Genomic DNA, 19,604 nt, shown 5'->3' with positions numbered 1-19,604 from the left:
CACGGTAAAGAACACCCCATATCATGAGCCTCTTTGGAACGTTAAACCATTTAAACTGAAGCATTAGAAGCAAGCATTCGCCCCTGGTTCACCAGTGGTGCGAGCAAACAAAGAAGGACTAGGGCCGGATCACGTGTTTACGCGGTCATTGGTTTTCGGCCTGACATGTGCAGCTTTTTCACCCTTGTGGTACCTTGCCGCATCCGCGAGGCTTCGTGGAGCTTGGTCGCTGTCCAAGCGTTGGGAAAACTAGGCACGTCCTTAAATATTTGGAGAGCATGTTGGAATCTACACTGCAGAATGCGAAATCACGTTTGCTCTCGTTATCATTATCAACTAAATGCAGCGTCATTGTCATCGCTACTATCATCCTCTCGCGGTAGACAAGGAGAATTGTGCGTTTCATGATCCCGGGCGTAGCGCAATTGGTTAAAGTGCTTGGCTGGGGATGCAAGGAGTGGTGGTTCGTTCCCCGGTAGAGACATAATTTTTATTTTCACTAATAACGTTATCATGACGTCATTTGCTTGACAGCTTTAGTGTGACCGACCGAACGAACGCCAACAATACGAGCCCGCGGCACCGTCCCTGCGTATCCAACAAGCAGCTCCACAGCCGGAAATATTTTTTAGGGCAAAGGTTGACTGGAAAGTTCTCGGTAGTCGAAGTGAGGTGTAAGACAAGATGCGGAAAATTACACCTATTCTGTAGATTCAGATTTATGTACAAATAGGTGTATAATAGGGAAGTCAAAGTTGAAATTCATAAATTCGCCTTCCCCTCCCTAATCACAACATTTATTTACCGTGTTCTTTAGTAGTACGCCCGCACGTGTGCTGCACGACTATGCTGATAAGATAAAGCTACAGCAGTTTAGTGGTGAAGGTGTGAGCAGCCGGTTCCTCCTCTCACTGTGATAACCGCAATCGCAGTCTTGACCCTGCCAGTACGTTTATCTTTGCATCCCATAAAAGAAGTGGCGCCATATCAGGATACAGCGCTGCACCCGCATTCCGCGCTCTAGCTCATCTGGGTGTGGGCGATATATTCTCTAATTCAGTAGCGATACATATTGTGCGAAAGCGCGTTTATTGATTGCCTCTCGCCCGTGCAGCTTTGTGTCAGGATAGGGTACGTGGATGTCATTACTATTTGCGCAGGTGCCCGCCTGAGCTCGCCATTCCTTGTTAGTCTGCCGCATAATTTGCTCCTCTTTTCTGCTTCTTTGTCACGCCAGCGGGTATGCTTTATCATACCTTAATTTATCACCGGGTTGAGGGATCGTCGTAGAAATTATGTATGCTACCATTTTGTAAAGGTCATGGCGGCGTGGGTCATTGCGGAGAGACGTCGTCACGGCGCTTTGTAAGAGAAAGCGATTTTCGTCAACTGTGTATCTGGCCTGTCCATCACGCGAAGTGTATACAGCTCATTCCGTGGGCTGTGCGATGTCAGTGCACGTTAAGGAACCCCAGGTGGTCAAAATTTCCGGAGCCTTCCACTACAGTGCTTCTCGATGTCTGAGTCGCATTAAAACGTTAAACCACAAAAAAAAAAAAAACAATCCTCCTGAGCCCTCCACTGCACCACCTCTTTCTCTCCTTCGTTATTCCGGAGTACTCCACTGCGAAACCTCCTTCTCGCTTCATTCGTTATTCCGGAGCACTCCACTACACATCTTGTGTTTTTTTTATTCCCACCTTCGCTTTACGCTCGGTTCAGTTGTCTGTCGAGAAATGTGACAGATGCTGCGCCTTTCCTTTCCTGTAAACCCATTATTTTGGTGGCGGAGAAAATACCCACATAATAGGGTCTTTCTTTTTTCCCCTGCACCAGTTACACCGATGTAGATTAAAACAATGGCCCTAATGTCGCATCAAAACTGCAAGGCAACCATTCTTTTGGTGATGGAGTACTCCCTTGACAGGGCTGGGACAGGTAGGTCACCGCCGCTTGCGGCGGGGGCTAGCTTGCCACCGAATTTTTATTTGTTGTAGGCCGTCATTGCACCCGCCACCACTTCGGTGGTGGACGACGGCTGTTGTTGCGGCGCGCGTCTTTCTTTCCCTCTTCCTTTTCTTTCTTCTCTATTTTCTCTTCTGTCTGCACGAGGCAGCGGAGGTGGCTCAGCTACAGAGCCAGTAGCAGGCCCGTGCATTTTCTTTTCCTTCTTCCTACAGCCACAACAACAGCAACAACTACAAATTCAGGGTGGTGCTCTACCATTTCGTTTATCATATCATCCATCTGGTAGTCAGAGCTTACTTTGCTGTAGGGATACGAACCAACTACATATGTACCTCAGATAAGTGTCCACTGAGAAGGGAGAGAGATACTGCGCCTTTCGTTCACCCAAAACCGTCCTAAATAAAAGATAAACGTTGAGCGTCCCCCTATATTTAAGGTGAGAGCCTTGGAACGAAATCCCGTGCGCTGATGTGTTACTTACTAATAACGCATGTATTAATAACGTGTAATATTAACGCATGTCAATCATCTTGTTGACGTCATCTGAAAATTAAAAATCCTGTCTCCACCGAGAATCAAACCTCCATCCCTCGCATCCCCAGCCGAACGCTTTAACCAACAACGCATGCCCGGGATCATGGAACGCACATCGTAATTCTCTTTGTCTACCGTGAGGATGATAGTAGCGATTACAATGACGCTGCAATTAGTTGTAATGGCAATGATGATAGTATAGCGATTATAATGACGGGGCATTTAGTTAATAATTATAATGAGAGCAAATGTGATGTGCAGTAGCAATCCTCACACTTCCACTTTTCTGCAGTGTAGATTCCATAGTGCTCTCAGAATTTTTTTATTGGGCTGGTTTTTGGGGAACGAGACACAGTATCTGCCTCACTTCTCAATGGATACATACACTTACTTGAGGTACATATGTCGTCGGTTCGGATCCCTAGCTCAAAGTAAGCTCCAATTTGACGAATATATGGATGCTAAGTGAGAAATTAATTGGCAGGACACCATCCTGAATGAAAAGGAATGGTTGGGTCACAGTTTTGATGGGACATTATGTGCCTCTTTTCTCCGACACTGTAAATGTAAATAGGTTTACGGGAAAGAGAAAAGTTTCACAGGAAGGGAAAGGCGCGGTATCTATCACACTTGTTTCTGTGGACACTTGAACCACGCCTTAAGGAAAGGGATGAAGGTGGGAGTGAAAGTGGAAAGATAGAAAGAGGAGCAGTAGTGGAGGCCGGGCTACGGAGAAATTTCGACTACCTGAGGATACTGGGGATCTTTAACGTGCACTGACATCGCACAGCACACGGACGCCTCTTCGTTTTGCTCTCCATCGAGTCGGGTTCGAACCCGGGTAATCCGGCACAGTAGTCGGGCGTCTTAGCCACTGGTCCACCGCGGCGGGGCAGAGTATAAGAGGCAGGCACGGTTAACGTATGGAGCAAAACAATTGGAACAGGTGGGATCAGTGCGAAGACGGAAATGAGACTCATGGGACATCCAGGAGATTAAATGTAGAAATAAACGGGTTTGTAGAAAACGAAATGTAAGCAGTAGTCACGCTTCTCGATGAACACCTGAACCGCGACTTAGGTAAAGGAAGGGAGGGGGGTGGAATTAAAAGAGGAAGGAAAGAGCTGCCGTAGTGGAAGGTTTTGGAATAGTTCCGACCATCTGGAGATTAACGTGCACTGACACCGTACGCTTTTGAGTTTCGCCTGCATCAAAACGCGGCCGCCTCGGTCGGGTTCTAACCCACGAACTCCGGCTTAGTAGCCGCACGTCTTAACCACTGAGCCACCGCGGCGAGTAAACTATTGAGCTTGCTTCGCGCACCCGGCGACCGAGACAACGGCAAGCAGCGTTGAATGCGTCGAGCGGCGCCCCTCGCCTACAAAGCGCGACCGCGTGTGCTATGCGGCCCCGCGCCGTGCGTAAACAGCTTAGCAGCTCCGCCGTCCTAGACGAGGTCTGTGTCGCCGCATTGCTTCGCCCTTTCTTTCGAAACGAGTCATTAGGGCTTATGTTTCGAAGCCGTGTCCGTTCATCACAGCACGCGACCGCGATCGAAATCAATGGCGGCGGGTTTTCCCCCTTGCCTGGTTAAGAGAGAATGTACCGCGAACCGGGCTACAGCTCCAGCAACCGTCCTGATACGAGGAGAAGGATAGGAAATGGGGCTGAGTTTGTGTATGCTTCAGTTTGCACGCAGGCGAACAAATGACTCACGGTATAGGCCTCGTTAGGCGAGCCGTCGTTGGCTGCGTTAATGATGTCCTCAAGGAAATTTAGAGGAGCCAATGGACTTGGGCCGGGACACCATGTAATGCGAAGAGCAGATCATTTGCCCGGATAGGTACGGATTCCAGGGCAAGGGTAATTTAGCCGAGGGCGGCCGGTGGTCGAGTGGGGAGAGGTTAGCTGTAGTTCAAATTAAGGTAGCTGTTTTTGAACAAGGGCAGAGCTGATCGAAGGTAAATGGGTGAAGCATCTATGCTACAGTAAGCGTAACGTGACTTATGATGGTGAGGAGTACGATGGACCGTGCTGTCCGTGCAGTATATGCGCCTCAGTTACACGCGGAGTTGCGCGCTTAATAACAGGTTCTGATTCGCAGATCTGATGGCTATACTCCCATGAGTGAGAGGAGGTCTCCATCGCAAGACCACTTAAAGAGAGAGAGAGAGAGAGAGAGAGTGTGTGTGTGTGTGTGTGTGTGTGTGTGTGTGTGTGTGTGTGTGTGTGTGTGTGTGTGTGTGTGTGTGTGTGTGTGTGTGTGTGTGTGTGTGTGTGTGTGTGTGTGTGTGTGTGTGTGTGTGTGTGTGTGTGTGTGTGTGTGTGTGTGTGTGTGTGTGTGTGTGTGTGTGTGTGTGTGTGTGTGTGTGTGTGTGTGTGTGTGTGTGTGTGTGTGTGTGTGTGTGTGTGTGTGTGTGTGTGTGTGTGTGTGTGTGTGTGTGCATACCTTTGGGGGCGCCTATGCTTCCCCTTTGTGTAGAACATAGCGTTATAGCACAGCGTGCGCATCGCCACTCAACACTCATGCAACCACTCGTTTCTCATCGCACACATCTTTACTTTACATAAAATATCTTTATTTCACATCAAAACTTGCTTCTCAGCTCACCACGGTGGCTTAGTGGTAGGGCGCTCCCAAAGTCGCGGTTTCATTCCCCGCCACGCGTCCGCTTTCCACTGGAGGGGTACAGCAACGCGCCCGTGTGCTATGCAATGTCAGTGCGCGTTAAAGATGTGGTAAAATTGCCATGTAGCCTTTCACTAAAGCACATCTATCTCTTTCCGCTTTACCTGCCTCCTACCTTTGCTCTCTTACGGCACGGTGTAGGCAACACGACCTAGACTAGTGTTGTTTCAGGTATCCACGGAGAAAGTGTGACAGATACTGTGCCTTTCCTTTCCTGTAAACCTATTTACATTCATTAGGACCACGGAGAAAGTGTGACAGATAATGTGCCTTTCCTTTCCTGTAAACCTATTTACATTCATTAGGACCACCTTTGTTCAGCTTGAACCAATGGGTTGCTGTACTCTGGAAACTGGTAATGGAAGAGACGAACAGACGAACAGTTTTTTTTTTTTTTTTTTAGTAGGTCGAGGTGGGCTGATGAGGCGAGCTACATTTTAGCGCAATTACTTTTCTTTCGTTGTAGGAACCGCCAGATATATTCGACGTCAATCTGAACATTTTTTTGTTTGACTAGTTCCTGAATTTTATTAATCGAAATCTGCATCTGTCAGAATGTTTCGCTCGAAGCCAAAGACCAGACGCCGGCTATCTCTGTAAATTTTCCTCGCAGGTGTATGCATGCCAATAGGGCTCGTTGGTACCGACGCCTGCTTTGCAAGGTTCCTCCGAGGCGCCCGAAACAAAAAAGTCGTTCGAGCGTACCATTCCATGCAATCAGTGTGCACACTTCCGGGGTCTCCCAAGTATCACCTGCTTATGACTCCAGGCGTCGTCGTCTTCCTCTAAACATAGAGGAGGCGCTTGTATGCCTTACTAGCTTGTGTTTGGAATGTGTACCCATGTCACAGTGATAGTGACTTAATTTCTTTAATGATTTAAGTAAAAAATTTTTAAAAAAGAACGCAGGATTAAAATGCGATGTTGAAGGCACTTCGCCTGCTCTGCTTTTACGGCGAAGCTTAGGCATCCTCCCATTTATTTGCTGTAATCTGAAGTTTTCCTAAACTGGTAACGCTTACCAAATGGCTGTATAACCAAATTGACTGGGGAAAAATAAGCTTTGATGGTATCTGTGGGGACCGTTGTTTACCTGCCTCCTCATTTGTCCTGTACAATCGCAAGGCGACGTGTGGAGGGGTCGAGCGCAACGATAATAAGCCGAAGAGCAGCTATGCTGCCAAGTGCCTTAGAGATCCACAGGGCACGGAATGTTGCTGGCAGCCGCTTCGCGCAACTTGATCGCTTCCTCTGAGCCGGTGTCGGTCGGTAACCTGCGCGGAACCGCGAAAGGTCGTTCACTCGATCTTCGATGTATTCCGCGCGTTGCAGTTCGCTGTTGTTTGCGCGCACTGATAAAACCGTGAAGTCGCCATATGTGCGACCACGAGATGAGAGGAGCGCGGTTACCTAATTTCTTTGCTTAGCATGGATATGGATATATTTGCGCGTTCGTTAAGCATGCTTGAGTTGGATTTACAAGGTTGGTTTTTGTTGTGGTTGCACAAGCTACTCGCTGGCCACCAAATATATATCATATGTACCTATATTCGTTTAAAACTAAACAGAGTCTTTATACTTGTTCTCCGCGCGGTCCTTGTTATAATCTCTTTGATCCGTGCCTTAAGCGCGAAGCTTTCGGCGTTATTTTGCGTCACAACGTACACTCGCTGCTGAAGGCAGCTTCGAAAGCTCGTTAACGTTATCTCGAAACTTCATATTTTCTACGGTATTCTGCGTCCAATAAACAGCCCTAGTGAGGGACGACGGCGTCTTGCGTGGTTCAGAAAACACTGCGCGCATCTCCTCGCACTGCGATAAAAGGCTCGGAAAAGCAGTGGGCGTTGTTTGGTTAGAGGAAAGCCGACACCTCCTCGGGCGATGGGGGAAAAGAAATGCAGATACGCATTGGATGCTGGTGTGCGCTGACGTGGCCCGGGGCAGGCGTTGCAACGCCGAGTTAGCCGAGTGCTGCAGGGGCCAGAAAAGGGCACGGAAAAGGCGCGCGCGCGCTTGTTTTTTTGCGGTCGCGGTGGTTGTGGCGGACACTTACGGCAGGTTCCCACAACGGTCCTCAGGTGTCGCCACCATATGCGCCGGGCCCAGCCAGTTCTTCTTCGGCTTCCTTTTGATTCTTTTTTTTGCGTGGGCGCTCGAAACTGGCTGCCTGCTGCGGTTTGCTCGCGCCAGTCACATCCACCCTGCGCGAGCTGCTGCTCTCGCTGTTTTCTTTTTTTAATTTCTCTCCACCCGCTGTCGTGTCGTGGATCGTTGGAGCAGCCCGTTTCACTTTCGCTTTCCCGCTTCATGCCCGTGACTGGGTCGACCAGCGACTCCGTCGCCCCGCCGCTACTCGTTGAAGGTGATTGCCGACTGTGCGCGCTTGACAACACACCTGGGAGGCTGCAAACGAGTGGGCACCGAGTCATCCGAGCAACAGCCGGGGAGCAGCAGAGTCTGACTCTTGCCCGCGACCGACGGACGTAGTACGACGCGGTTGGCTGGATCGCCGACTAACGGCACAGGCGCTCTTCCCCACCTCCTGCCCACTTGCCCAGAGTACTGCTGTTACCCCGTGCAGTGGACACGCTGTCTGCGGTGTCCTGTTTAGTGCGCGTCTCGTAGTGCGTGTGAGTCATCGCCGTATACCTGAAACCGTCGTGTGTGTCGATCGCTCATCCACTTTTGTGCGGTGGTGTCGTCGCGTTCTTTGTCCTTGTCTTTCCGGGTGAACAGCTGTTCCTGCCGCCGCGTTGATGCTAGCGTCCATTGCGGAATACCTTTACTCGTATGGCAGCAGCAGTAGCGGCAGCAGCGAGTATGCAGCGGACGAGCGCAACAGCTGTCGCCAGGGTACGTATGAATTCGTGGCCATCGCGTGACGCTCTGTCGTCATTACTGCTGCGAATTCGGGCAGCCGCTGCTGCTGGCAGACATTTCAAGTTCATGTGACGTCGCGAGTGTCGCTGGCCAAGATCGCTGTGTTGCGCCGGCAGCTGTGGTGTGAAGTGTGTGAAGTGAGCGAGCGTCGTCTGACTGGTCTCTCTCGGTGCGCGTGCACCCGAGTTCATGCACCTCTTCCCAATCGATGGTGGTACGACTGAGAAGTCGTGTACAGCTTACGCGCGAAGGACGTGACGCGTGCGAAGGAAACCGCAATTGGTTCTTGTGGTATTGGAGGCCGTCTTTGCGGAGTCTTGAGCGGGAGGGGCTTTTCCCGTACTCAGCCGGCCCCTCATGCAGGTTTCTTGCCTTTCGTGAGTTCTGGGAACGGTTTTTCCTGGTTTTGGTGCGCGCTATAAACAGCGCTGCCGCGCACGCGTGTGTTGTGCTGGGCCGGGAAACGGAGGAAAAGTCGGCATCAGCGGTTGCTTCCCGCACTTTGGATGGTCTGTGATATGTTTTCCGTTTTCGCAGTGCCCTTTTTATCTTCACAACCTTTTTGTTGTTGTTTTTTTAAGCACTGACATCCACTTCCTGTTAGCGCGCGAGCCGCGACCTCACAATTTGTGCTACGCGGGAACGTCACATGGTGCCGAGCGCAGGAACTGCTGCGCGCACATTCGCAAGTTGACATCATTTGCTCGCTGCAACTAAATCCCTTACGAAATCGCCGGCTAAACTTCTTCCGAGCGCGACCACTGCTCAACTCCCAGCCTGCTTGTTTGCGTCGATAATGTTGCGGCGGGTTCTGCGTCGCTAGTTTCGTTATTGTCGGCGGTTCTCACGGTAACTTCCCGTTAGCATTGGCCAAAACGCCGTAGGATATGTTTCCAGCGCCGAGTTAGAAACACTCCCTGAACAGCGCGTGCGTCGTTTGTCTGCTCGCTTAGTACCGCGTGGAATAATGCATTGGATCTATACATTGTTATCAAAGGGCGTTTCGCAACGTCGACTTGCGTACCCCAGTTATCACTGGTGCGGCACGACGGATTGCTGTATGCAACTCTGCTCCGCCGAAATGTCTTTCCATCTCCGACCTTGCGCTTTTCCATTGCGTGTCCTTTTCTTTCATCCTGGTTTTTCGCGAACGACGCTGCACGCGCGTTATCTACGCGAGCGACTGCCCTGCCTCGAGCGCGTGTGCACTCGCCGACTATCGGACATCATTTAGGGGCTTTTGTCGTTGGATACGCCGAACGCGAGCGGTGGTTGCTTGGCTGCCTGTCGTCTCCCGATGTGGCATCGATTTTCTATCGCCTAGGTCATTATTTGCAACTTTTTGTCTCCTGTTCGCAGACTAATCGAGGTTTCGGATACGTTCGTACTTGCCAGCTTTTTCTTTGTTTGGTTTCGATCTACGATGCTTGTCCCGTATCCTCGCAGCCACAGCTGGCCACGTAAGCGCGGAGCAGTATGCTATTGTCTGCCACTTTATTCCAGCTCCAGTTCTGTCCTTTAGCTGCTCGCGGAAATTTCTAGCTTTACAAAAATACCTCCACTCGACGGGCTCTCGATTGGTTTTGATACGACAGAGCGCGCCGCTACTGAAAACTGCCGACCCCCTGACTGGTCGCGCTTGGTCGGCCAAGCGTGCGAGTTCCTAGAAACGGTATAGGGAACGAGACATGCTGCATTTGGTGCTAAACAACGCGTCTGCCTTTGTTTGGAAACATATTTCGGGCTTATTGTTTTGTTTCTGTGCGGTAGCTTTGTTTGACCGGATTTACTTCGGACGTATATTATTGCTGCTCATAAATATTAATTTTTCACTACGACACGTTGCTCTGCAACGATTGCAAAACCGTCGGAGCAAATTATGAAGCAACCCTTTACGATTGCACACCCGAGATATCATTGCTTTATCGATTAGTGCGTGTTCAATGAATGCGTCGTGGATGAGGATATTGTATTCAATACTTTTTAGTGAATGCAAAATGCACGCAGTGGATACTTTCTTTGCTGGGTGCAATGCATAATTTAATCGTTACTTCATGATTTGTGTGAGGTGTTGAGTAGCATGGGCTGGTCCGTATCGATGACCTAGTGGTGTGAGCAACCTCCTGGCGTGCACACTGTGCGAGGTTCGATTCATAGTGCCACCAGTTACCCTCCAGTGATAGTGATTGGTACAATATCTCACCCAGCCTGGAGTTCTGATTAATCAGTGAGACCTGCTTGGGCCCTAGCCCCACCTGTTGCAGATGAATATGCCTTGTGCCCTGATGCTGTTTGGCAAAACAAGCCCTTACGCCATTACTATCATCTAGGATACTGTTTTTTTTTTTTTTTTTTCTCTGTGAAAGAGCGAGTAGGTGATCTTCAGTTTATAGTTCAGTATGTGTAGCTTTGGTTGGGTTTCGCATGTTTCAATGACATGTCCGAGAACTGCGCGCATATTGTAATGTGTATAGTGTTATCAGTTCATTCCTGTGGAATGCTTTTATCAGGCCTATTTGTGTGTGGGCGTAAACGGGTCAGTTGTTATCACTGCCAAAAGCAATGACTAAGCAATGCTGTCATATTCAATAGAAGCACCATAGAACGGGTCACAAGCACTTGCTAGTTCAGGTTGATAGTTTCTGATATATTTACAAAGCTCAAGCAAAAGCCACAGAAGACCTGCGCCTCTCTCACTTGTGCTCCAGTTTGCGTTTCACATTCATTTACACGGAAGTTTGTCATTTGAATGCCAAGTTGTTGCACTGCTGTGCATCACTAATGGCGTCATGTAGTTGCTGCAATGTTTATAGCTAATTAGTTTTTAATCGGCTGGAATTTCATATTTCTCCAACTCGAGAAGTTCCTAACCTGATACGCGCTGTAGGAAACGGGAGCTAAATATGGACTCCCTTTACGTCATCTACCACTGATAAGTTTCCCTCTAGATAAAGTTTCTTTCTTTTTGTTGTTAGTTTGGGCTATTTCTTTCAATGCTGCACTTGAAAATTGCTGTCAGAAACAATTCAGCATCAGTGTTTGACCTTGGTCTCTCGGCGGTTATCGATGCAGAGGCCTCTCCCGGGAGCGACCATCAAGTGCCACTTGAAGTAGAAACAAAGGGAGACAGCATGCCTGAGGAGGTGCACTCATCACTGCCGAAGGAAGTGGAACGGGGGTTCTGGGGAAGGTGAGAGACTGAACACATTTATCTCTTGGCACGCCGTATTGTCTGAGAATGCTCATCTTCACAAATCACCTCTGCGTTGCCATTTTTGTTTTCGTATTTTATTTTGTAAGATGCCCGACTACTGTGCCGGAGTACCCGGGTTCGATCCCGACCGCGGCGGCTGCGTTTCAATGAAGGCGAAACGAAGTTGCGTCCGTGGGCTGTACGATGTCATCGCACGTTAAAGATCCCTAGGTGATCGAAATCACTCCATAGCCCTCCACTACGGCTCCCCTTTATCTATTTCCACTTTCACTCCCACCCTCCCTTCCCTTACGGCGCGGTTCAGGTGTCCACAGAAACAAGTGTGACGGATACTGCGCCTTTCCCTTCCTGTGAACCAATTATTATTTCATTTTGTCTGATTTTATATTTTATTTTCGTTCATTGTCGATAACTTTGTATTTGTTTTTTTTTTCTGCGTAACTGATAAAATTTTGGTCGTCGAACATATTTCTCTTACGCATAGTGCGCGCAACCGGTACAAGCAAGGTAAGCGCTCGTATTTTCTTCGAAAGAAAAAAATTCTAGTGGACACGTTGGACCATTAAAGTGCGATGAGGCGAAAACCTTTTATAGAGCTATGGTTGTTGAGTCTTTAGCGCCATGTTTACTGAAGGTGGTTGCTGAGTCTCTAGCGCGATGTTTGCTGAACTGCCATGCTTGAACCTGCACCTTCTGGGCCGAATGGAGGCGAAACGCAAAGGCATCCGTGTGCTGTGTGATGTCAGTGCACGTTAAAGATCTCCAGGCAGTCGAACCCTTCACGACGGCACCTCTTCCTCTTTGTTATTTCACTCCCACCTTCCTCCCTACCCTTACGGTGCGGTGCAGGTGTCCGCGGAGAAGTGTGACAGATACTGTGCCTTTTCTTTCCTGTAAACTAGTTTGAAACGCCACTGGTTCGTGTTTTACTGCGTCTGCTTCTGATAGCTTCTGTATGCTGTGTGATGCAGCAATCTAGGAAGCGCCAATGCATGAATCGGAATCTCGCGGTATCCCGCGGACGCACGCGCGGACGGACACTCATGAGCCTATAAAGGCTTTCGCCTTATTACAAATCTCAAATGCGCGCTCTTCCACTCCCACTGACGTCGCGGAGTTCAGTTTCGCTTTCGGCTCGTCGCTCGCCACCAGACGTCTCTGTCCCTCTATTGTTTGGCGGCGATCGTCATCATCATCGTTGTCGTCGTCGCGTTTCCTCTCGCGAGCGACCGGTGGCGGTAGTGCGCCGGGCTCTATTTCTCATCAGCTGTACGACCATCGATTGGCCGCCCCGGCGCCTGTACGCGATTGCGGGTTCGCGCGCCCGCGTCCCGTATTCGAGCTCTGCGCGGTGTCACGACGCCGGAGCGAGAGAGGTAGGGACGCGCCGAAACGGGTGCTCTCGGCGCGGTTGACGTTGTGCGAATCGCTCGTCATATCGAGGACCTCGGCTGCTACGAAGGAGGACGTGTAGGAAAACTCTCACGACCTTCGCGAACAGCGATTGTCAACTTGAAGGAGAGGGACCACACCCGAGCTCAAACTCCTTTCGGCGCGATAATATCGCACCCGGGAGACCGAGAGTTGACGTCTGTATATGCGTTCAACTTTCGAAGAGCGCAGCAATGCGATGTCCATCCACACCCCCAGTTAAACTGTCTTCCGCGAGCCAAGACGACGACGTATGAGATGCTTCTGGGCCAGGTGTGATACGTAGGCTGCTGTTGCTGCCGGCAGCTGTCTTCGCAACAACCACCGCTTCGCCGTTCGAGGAGTACCGAGAGGAAAGGGGTTCAGCGAGTCTTCTTGCTCAGCTTCACTACCGGCGCCGGCGCCTCTGCGTGCGACTCTTGCTCCGCTGAGCAGCCGACAGCCGCCGGACCGCTCCTCCTCCGCTCCGCGCGGCTTCTTGCTCTCGGCCCGTAGTCCGGTGTCCTTCGGGTTTATTGGAGCGCTCATCACTAGGGGCCAAGAAGAAAGAAAGAGAAACCGCTACGTCACTCTCGACGTGACAGCGTCGAAATTGCCTGGTTCTCTCTGCCTTTTCGAGCATTTTTTTTTTTTTTTCGTACGTTCGTGTACCGTGTGTGCGCGCACAGGTGACAGTGATCGAATCGCCGCCGCGAACGACTGACGGTTGACCACAGCAGGGCGTCCGCCTCGGTGAAACCCGAAGCTCCGTGACACGAGACCTGCGAACTCTGGCGCGACAGTCGAGCGTGCATCGTGTGTGTGGGCGTGCGTGATTTCGCTTTCCTCGCTGCTCGTCTTTCCGCATCGCCCGCCTGCGTGCCTAATCGACTTTTCAAGATAACCTGCGAGCCCCCTGAAAGTCCGTGTGAGGTGGGAGCACCTCGTTGGACGGCATGGCTCCACCATACAGGTGGTTACCTTTTGCTTATTTTTCAGTTGGGAATTTTTCCATCCGTTGGATTTGTACGTACTGCCGTTGCAAGCGGTGTCACCACAGCGTTTGTCCCATCACATGCCGGTGATTGAGCAACTGCTGAGGTGGCACCAGGTTAATGTTGCGACCGCACAACGAGAGCGTCTGTCATGTAGCCTTTATATTTCCGCTCTCCTGGGGATCATCCCGGTGGCAACTGACGCTGCTGATGCGGAGAAGCGTTAAATGACATGCGAATTCGGCGAAAGGTTGTAGTGCTAACAACCGCGCCTGTTTTGCCTCGCAAATGGAAGGGGACCTAAATTCTGGAACTTCGCAGAGCAAACAAAAAAATAAAGGCGCCCGTCGGCAGCTTAATAGAAGGCGTTCCATCCTGTCGGGCTGAGGCAGGAAATGGTGACGAAGGCTCGTCTACTTATGTTTTCCTGTTTGCCTGAAAAGATCGTTTACCCCGCAGAACATTCACTGTCTCGCGCGCCCAAGCTCTGTTCGACGCGTTTGTGTATGTGCGTGCGTACGCGCGCGCGCGTGTATACCCGCCGAAAATCGATTGCGATCTGCCGCCGCTGATATGTTCGAAGTGGCGCGCTGACCGCCTTGCTGGAGGAGGAGGAGGTTACGTTTAATCCTGTTTTTCCCGACTGAGCCTTTCTCTCTTGGGAACTCCACACTCGTGAGCCGCATATCACGCTAACGGCTGTCAGTGTTTTGCCGATACCTCCTGCGTGAGCGCAAAGAGTGCGTAAACCACGCAGCCCTCCCCCCTCCCCCGAAGGCGCAGGGGTTATAGTGCCTTCCCGCGGAGGGTCTCTTCGCCCTTCGTTCCGTCTGGGCGGTTGCTGTCGGCAACTCGCGAAGGTCGCGTCTCTAGGCATTTGACTGAACCGCGATCAAGGAAGCCTCGTAGCGGTGAACGAGAGGTGTGATCGGTCAATAAAAAAGGCTAAAATTCAAGTACGAGAAATTTGGCGTACAATAAATATATTTTGCTTTCTCCTTGTTGGTGTGAGCGACGAGGTAGTTAAACCTGCGCCCTGCATTTCACCGTTAGGCATTAAAAGCGGGAGGGGAAAGTACAGCTGGGGATTTCACATCTCCTTGCCTTTTTGTTTTGCTCCCCCTCATTTTCTTTTTTCTTCCATTATTTTTTGCCATTTTTTCTCCCTGTCACACAGTCTTTATGTGTAGCTGTATGTATGGTGTCTGTGCCGATGCACGTGCCCATTTTCCTTTTTTAATGCGTACAGATGTAGCTGGGCAAAAACACCTGTTAAGCATTTATATCTTTTACTTGTTTAATTCATGTATGAAGCATGTACCAGTAGAATATTCACGTTAGCCTGCCATGATGCGTCAGGGCAGAAAATCCTCTCATGGATTTCTGCAGCTGTTTTTCTGCACCTTTTAAAGTAGATCTGAAGCTTTTACTCTGCTTTGGTTGTAACATAGAAATATTTTTATTTGCCCATGTCGTTTCATTTCTCATGTTTGATGAACAAGCGTAGAAGTACCGTGCATCACTGTCTGATATACCTTTGCAGCTGTAGGCACTACAATTGGGGTCCATTTTTGTTTTTCTGGGGTATTGTTTAAAAGTACAGTGTACAGCTTTCAACTGCTCATGCAGTCTCAAACCGCTTATTAAGGACCTTAATAGCAGCTTATCCAATAGATTGCCATTAATTAAGCTTTGCTCTTGCCTTACTGTTTTCTTCGTCAGCTGAATTGTCTCGCGTGTCAGACACATCTAATTATTAAGCTTTGTGTAGGTGCCAGTAGAACAACTAAAATGGGGTGTAGCACAATGCTCTCCCTTGAGTGCCTCACCCCTTGGCTTTTATCCAACAGCATTTAGGAGGTATTCCAGAGCTGCTACCTCTAAGCAGTCTGCTATTACATGGGTTTTAGTTGTTTTTCACTTTGAGGACTGCACTTCTACATTCTTGCTCACTCTTCTTGACTGTGGTGTCTCAACCCCATAGTACAATAAAATCTTATTGATGCGTTTTATAAAAATATGGGGGGGAAAACATATTATCCGGGAAAATACATGATCCGAACTGCCTGATTTTGAAAAATTTGGCTCCTGAAATAGGCACAGAGGCATTTAGAATTGAGACTTATATGTCCTCCTATATGTCCCATTGCCCGCAATGTCACTCTGGCTTGTGAAAACCCATTCGCCCATTGCCCTTCATTGTCAAGTGATTGGCATGACAGTTGCAGCAGTGGGGTTTACCAGGTCAAGGGGAAAAGCTCGCTACACATCAGTAAAACATTGGCAAGCTACATGAGAGGCACTTCTGTCCTCAATCAGAAATAAAATATTGCATTAGCGCATCTCTGACAGCCTAGCTAGTTCATAGCTGGGCAGCTTGAGGCAAGCAGGGTTGTGCAAAGAATACTAAGGAAAAGTGGGCTGTTTCACACAAGTGTCACTTGTTGAAATTTCTGACGTTTTTTATATTCAGAAACTGCGCTATCATAGCGTGGAAATATTATGAAGCACAGTATTTTTTTTTTTTTTTTTTTTTATGATGTTGTGTGACCGCAGTTCTGGCAGATTTCATTTTTTTGGCACTAGAGATTATTTTTTATGGTATGAACACTCTTGTTATGTAGCCATTTTACTAGTCATAGTAAATCCAGATGCATCTAAATATTCCCTGCCTTGAGGGAACAGAACATTACTAGCTTTCTGCAGAAACCAATGTCAAGGTTGAAGAAAAGTGTTTGTGCTTTTGAAATACACGGAAAGTAAGAAGGCACCTATGTTTTTGAACATTCCAAAGCTGCGTATCGGATACCAGGAACACCATAATGGAGAGCTTTAAATCAGTTTCTGTTGTGTGGCATTGTCATTGTGCATTGGCATTGCAAAGCGTTATGGTGCTTTTCCATTTTACCTCTATCGAAACCCAGCCGCCAAGACGGGGATTTACACGCGTTTGTAAGAGGTATAATTGACAAGAATTGCATTGTGGGTTGCTAGATTACACCTCTAGTTATGTGGCACTGGCTTCTCAAAGAATGATACCTAAAGTCATTGTGGCTTCAAAGCAAAGTTTTGGGAGCTGAAACAATGAACAGGAGCAGCAGCAAACAGGCACTCAATGCACTTGTATTCTTGGGCTGCCTAGTTTTGGTTTCGTGTGAAATTTTTTTTTTTACTACAACACAAAGGGGAATTACATAGTTCGAAATCTAAAAACCGGTGTGTCATTTGTGATTGTTTGGCAGAAAATTTATGCTTGCAGTAAATTTCGAATGTAGTCAGAAACTCTGCTGGGATGTTATAGACAAGTTTCTAATTATATTCATAAAGTAGTAGATTATTATAATGATAATATTGCCTCGAACTATTCAAGTCTTTATTTGTTCTTTTTTGACAACCACATGCCAGCGGCTGCCGAAAAAAAAACAAATAAAGATTTGAATAGTTTGTGGCAATATATGTTGTTCAATGCTGAAGTAACACTAGATTGTAAGGCATGGTAAGGTAAAATGTGCGGACTAATTTCTGGACTCATGAGACTATTTAAAGCGCAACTGCGTGGGTTTTTCGACATTTGAATGTTCTGGTAAAAAATTTACTGTAGGTTTTCCTCTCCATCCTGACAGATTCTACCAAATTTGGGCAACGTGCGACACTTCATTTGCGTGCAACACGATTTTAAAATGAGCAGTTTTCGTGGCTTCATTTGAGACTATTTCTGCTGGCAACACTGCATTTGTGATGTCACAAACATACCCACGTTATTGCCCACTCCCCACATAATCATGAAGTTTTTTTGATACTGTGAATCCCATTAGGAATTGTAACAGAAAGGGCTGTAAGTACACATACATTAAAGCTCGAAAACTTAGATAATACTATATGGTGCAGAGTGTTACATGCATACATACAAGCTTACAATTGAAAAAACACACATATATTGATTGCATGATTATGGATGATAACAACTAGTGCAAAAGCCATATGCAAGAAAAATTAGTTAGAGTCAGTGATGGAATCAGTATTAGTTATAGTTACTATTCAATCCTTAATCAAAGTTCAAAATACTAAAGAAGGAGACAATTGGCTATAATGAACTCACAACTTGAATCAAGGCACAAACAAGTGAGTAAAAATAGCATAAGGGAACAAGGAAGTATGAAAATAAAGAATTAAATACTGCGATGCATATAGTTCATCTGCAATAAGGGAACTGAACTCTGGTAAGGATGAGCTGTTAGTAATATACTCGTATTTAGATTGTTTCATTCTCGTGTTGCCCTTGGAAAAAATGAGTATTTGAAAATATAAGCATGAAATGAAAATACGCCTAATGTATGCGTAAGGTTATAACGGGTTAATCTTGTTAGGGGATGTCGATATTTACTTTGTATTAGGAAGTTTTAGTTGTTTGTGTATTGCCTGGTATATGATTTAGGTCTTGCAAGACAGGCTCTGTTTTCCAATGTTAGAAGTTCTGCGCGTTTGAGTAATTGTGTTGGCGAATGTGTAATGGAGTGTTTATTTATGATGATTAGTAAATGGGAACCAAATGACATTAGTGTACTCTAGTACTGGTCTGACAAAGGTTTTATATGCAAGTAATTTTGGTTCAGGTGGTGCTAGTTTAAGGCACCTGTTGATAAAGAATAGCTGTTTTAGGGCGATTGGCCTGATGTTGTTAGCATGAGAGTTCCACCTGAAGTCAGGAGTTAGTGTCACACCAAGGTACTTATGCTCATGAACAAATCCAAGGGGAATGTTGTTAAAGGTGCACTGAAAGACTGATATATGTTTTTTTTTTGTTATAGTTAAATGAACAGACTTATTTAAATTGATATTGATCGGCCAGTCCTGTCACCGCTGAGATACTGCTGTTATGATGTTTAAAGTTAAATGGTCATCAGTGGGGTTAATTTCCTAATAAAGAATGCAATTATGGGAAGCGTAAGCTGGTAAGGCATTTATAAAAAATTAAGAATGATACTGTGGCTAAGACACTTCTTTGCGGTACTCCTGATGAAACATTAGTTATCGCGGATTTCTTGTTAATTTCAACTAATTGCACGCAATTACTAAGATAATCATTAATCCAATCTAGAACAGTTTCCAAAGTTAGCTCAAGTTTTACGAGAAGTTTAGTGTGTGATACGCAGTCGAATGCTTTCGAAAAGTCTAGAAATATGAAGTCTATTTGTTTCTGGTTATCAATGCTCATGGATATATCATGCGTCAATTCAATTAACTGATTAATAGTGGAAAGGCCCTTACGAAAGCCATGCTTACAGAGGGTTGAAATATTATTTGCTTCTAGGAAGGCATTTATGTGTTTTAAAATGATAGGCTTTCGTAACTTGTATATGTGCTTGTTAATGATATTGGTCTGACATTTGAGGGATCAAATTTATTACCCGATTTGTGTACTGGAGTTATTTTTGCTGATTTCCATTCCATGGGAAGGGCGCAAGTGGATAATGATTTGTTAAAGAGTAGCACTAGGAATTTAGCCACCCACTCGGCACATCGATGCAGGAATATGGTAGGCATATTATCTGGTCCTGGGCCTTTTTTAGTGTCTAAGTTTAGTAACAGGTTTAATACTCCATTTTTTGTTATAATTACTGGTTCCATCTTCACACCTGTGCTGCGGTTTATTCTGGGCAGTTTTTTATCATCACTTGTGAAAATGGAGCAAAAGTAGCTCTGAGTAGTCGCAGTATTTTTGCTATCTTTGGGAGATGCTTGTCTTTCATCTTGTTTTTTAAGTTTAAATAACGCCATAATTTTTGGAGAGCATTCTTCAAAAAATCAATTCTTCAAAAAAGTGTATGATAAAGTAGTATGATTTGGCCCTCTTAATCTTTGATTTCAAGTCTTCAATCGCGGAAGTTAATTGTTGTACTGTGCGTTGTGGCGG

General features: G+C 47.3%; 1 protein-coding gene across 1 annotated transcript in view; it reads left to right on the top strand.

Annotated features, from left to right (window-relative positions):
- LOC146190610 (oxysterol-binding protein-related protein 1-like) overlaps window positions 1–19,604 on the top strand; it is a 70,005-nt gene that overhangs the window by 20,375 nt on the left and 30,026 nt on the right. Inside the window, exon 14 of the mRNA XM_084600999.1 lies at window positions 11,144–11,261. Within this exon, the coding sequence (XP_084457125.1) occupies window positions 11,144–11,261 (118 nt within the window). The remainder of the gene's footprint in view (window positions 1–11,143; window positions 11,262–19,604) is intronic.

Source organism: Amblyomma maculatum, chromosome 4 (assembly GCF_055883805.1).
Source record: "Amblyomma maculatum isolate TAMU_Amacu chromosome 4, ASM5588380v1, whole genome shotgun sequence".
Classification (NCBI taxonomy): Eukaryota; Metazoa; Arthropoda; class Arachnida; order Ixodida; family Ixodidae; genus Amblyomma; species Amblyomma maculatum.
The sequence above is the reverse complement of the archived record's forward strand: the minus strand, read 5'-3'. Positions and strand labels throughout refer to the sequence as shown.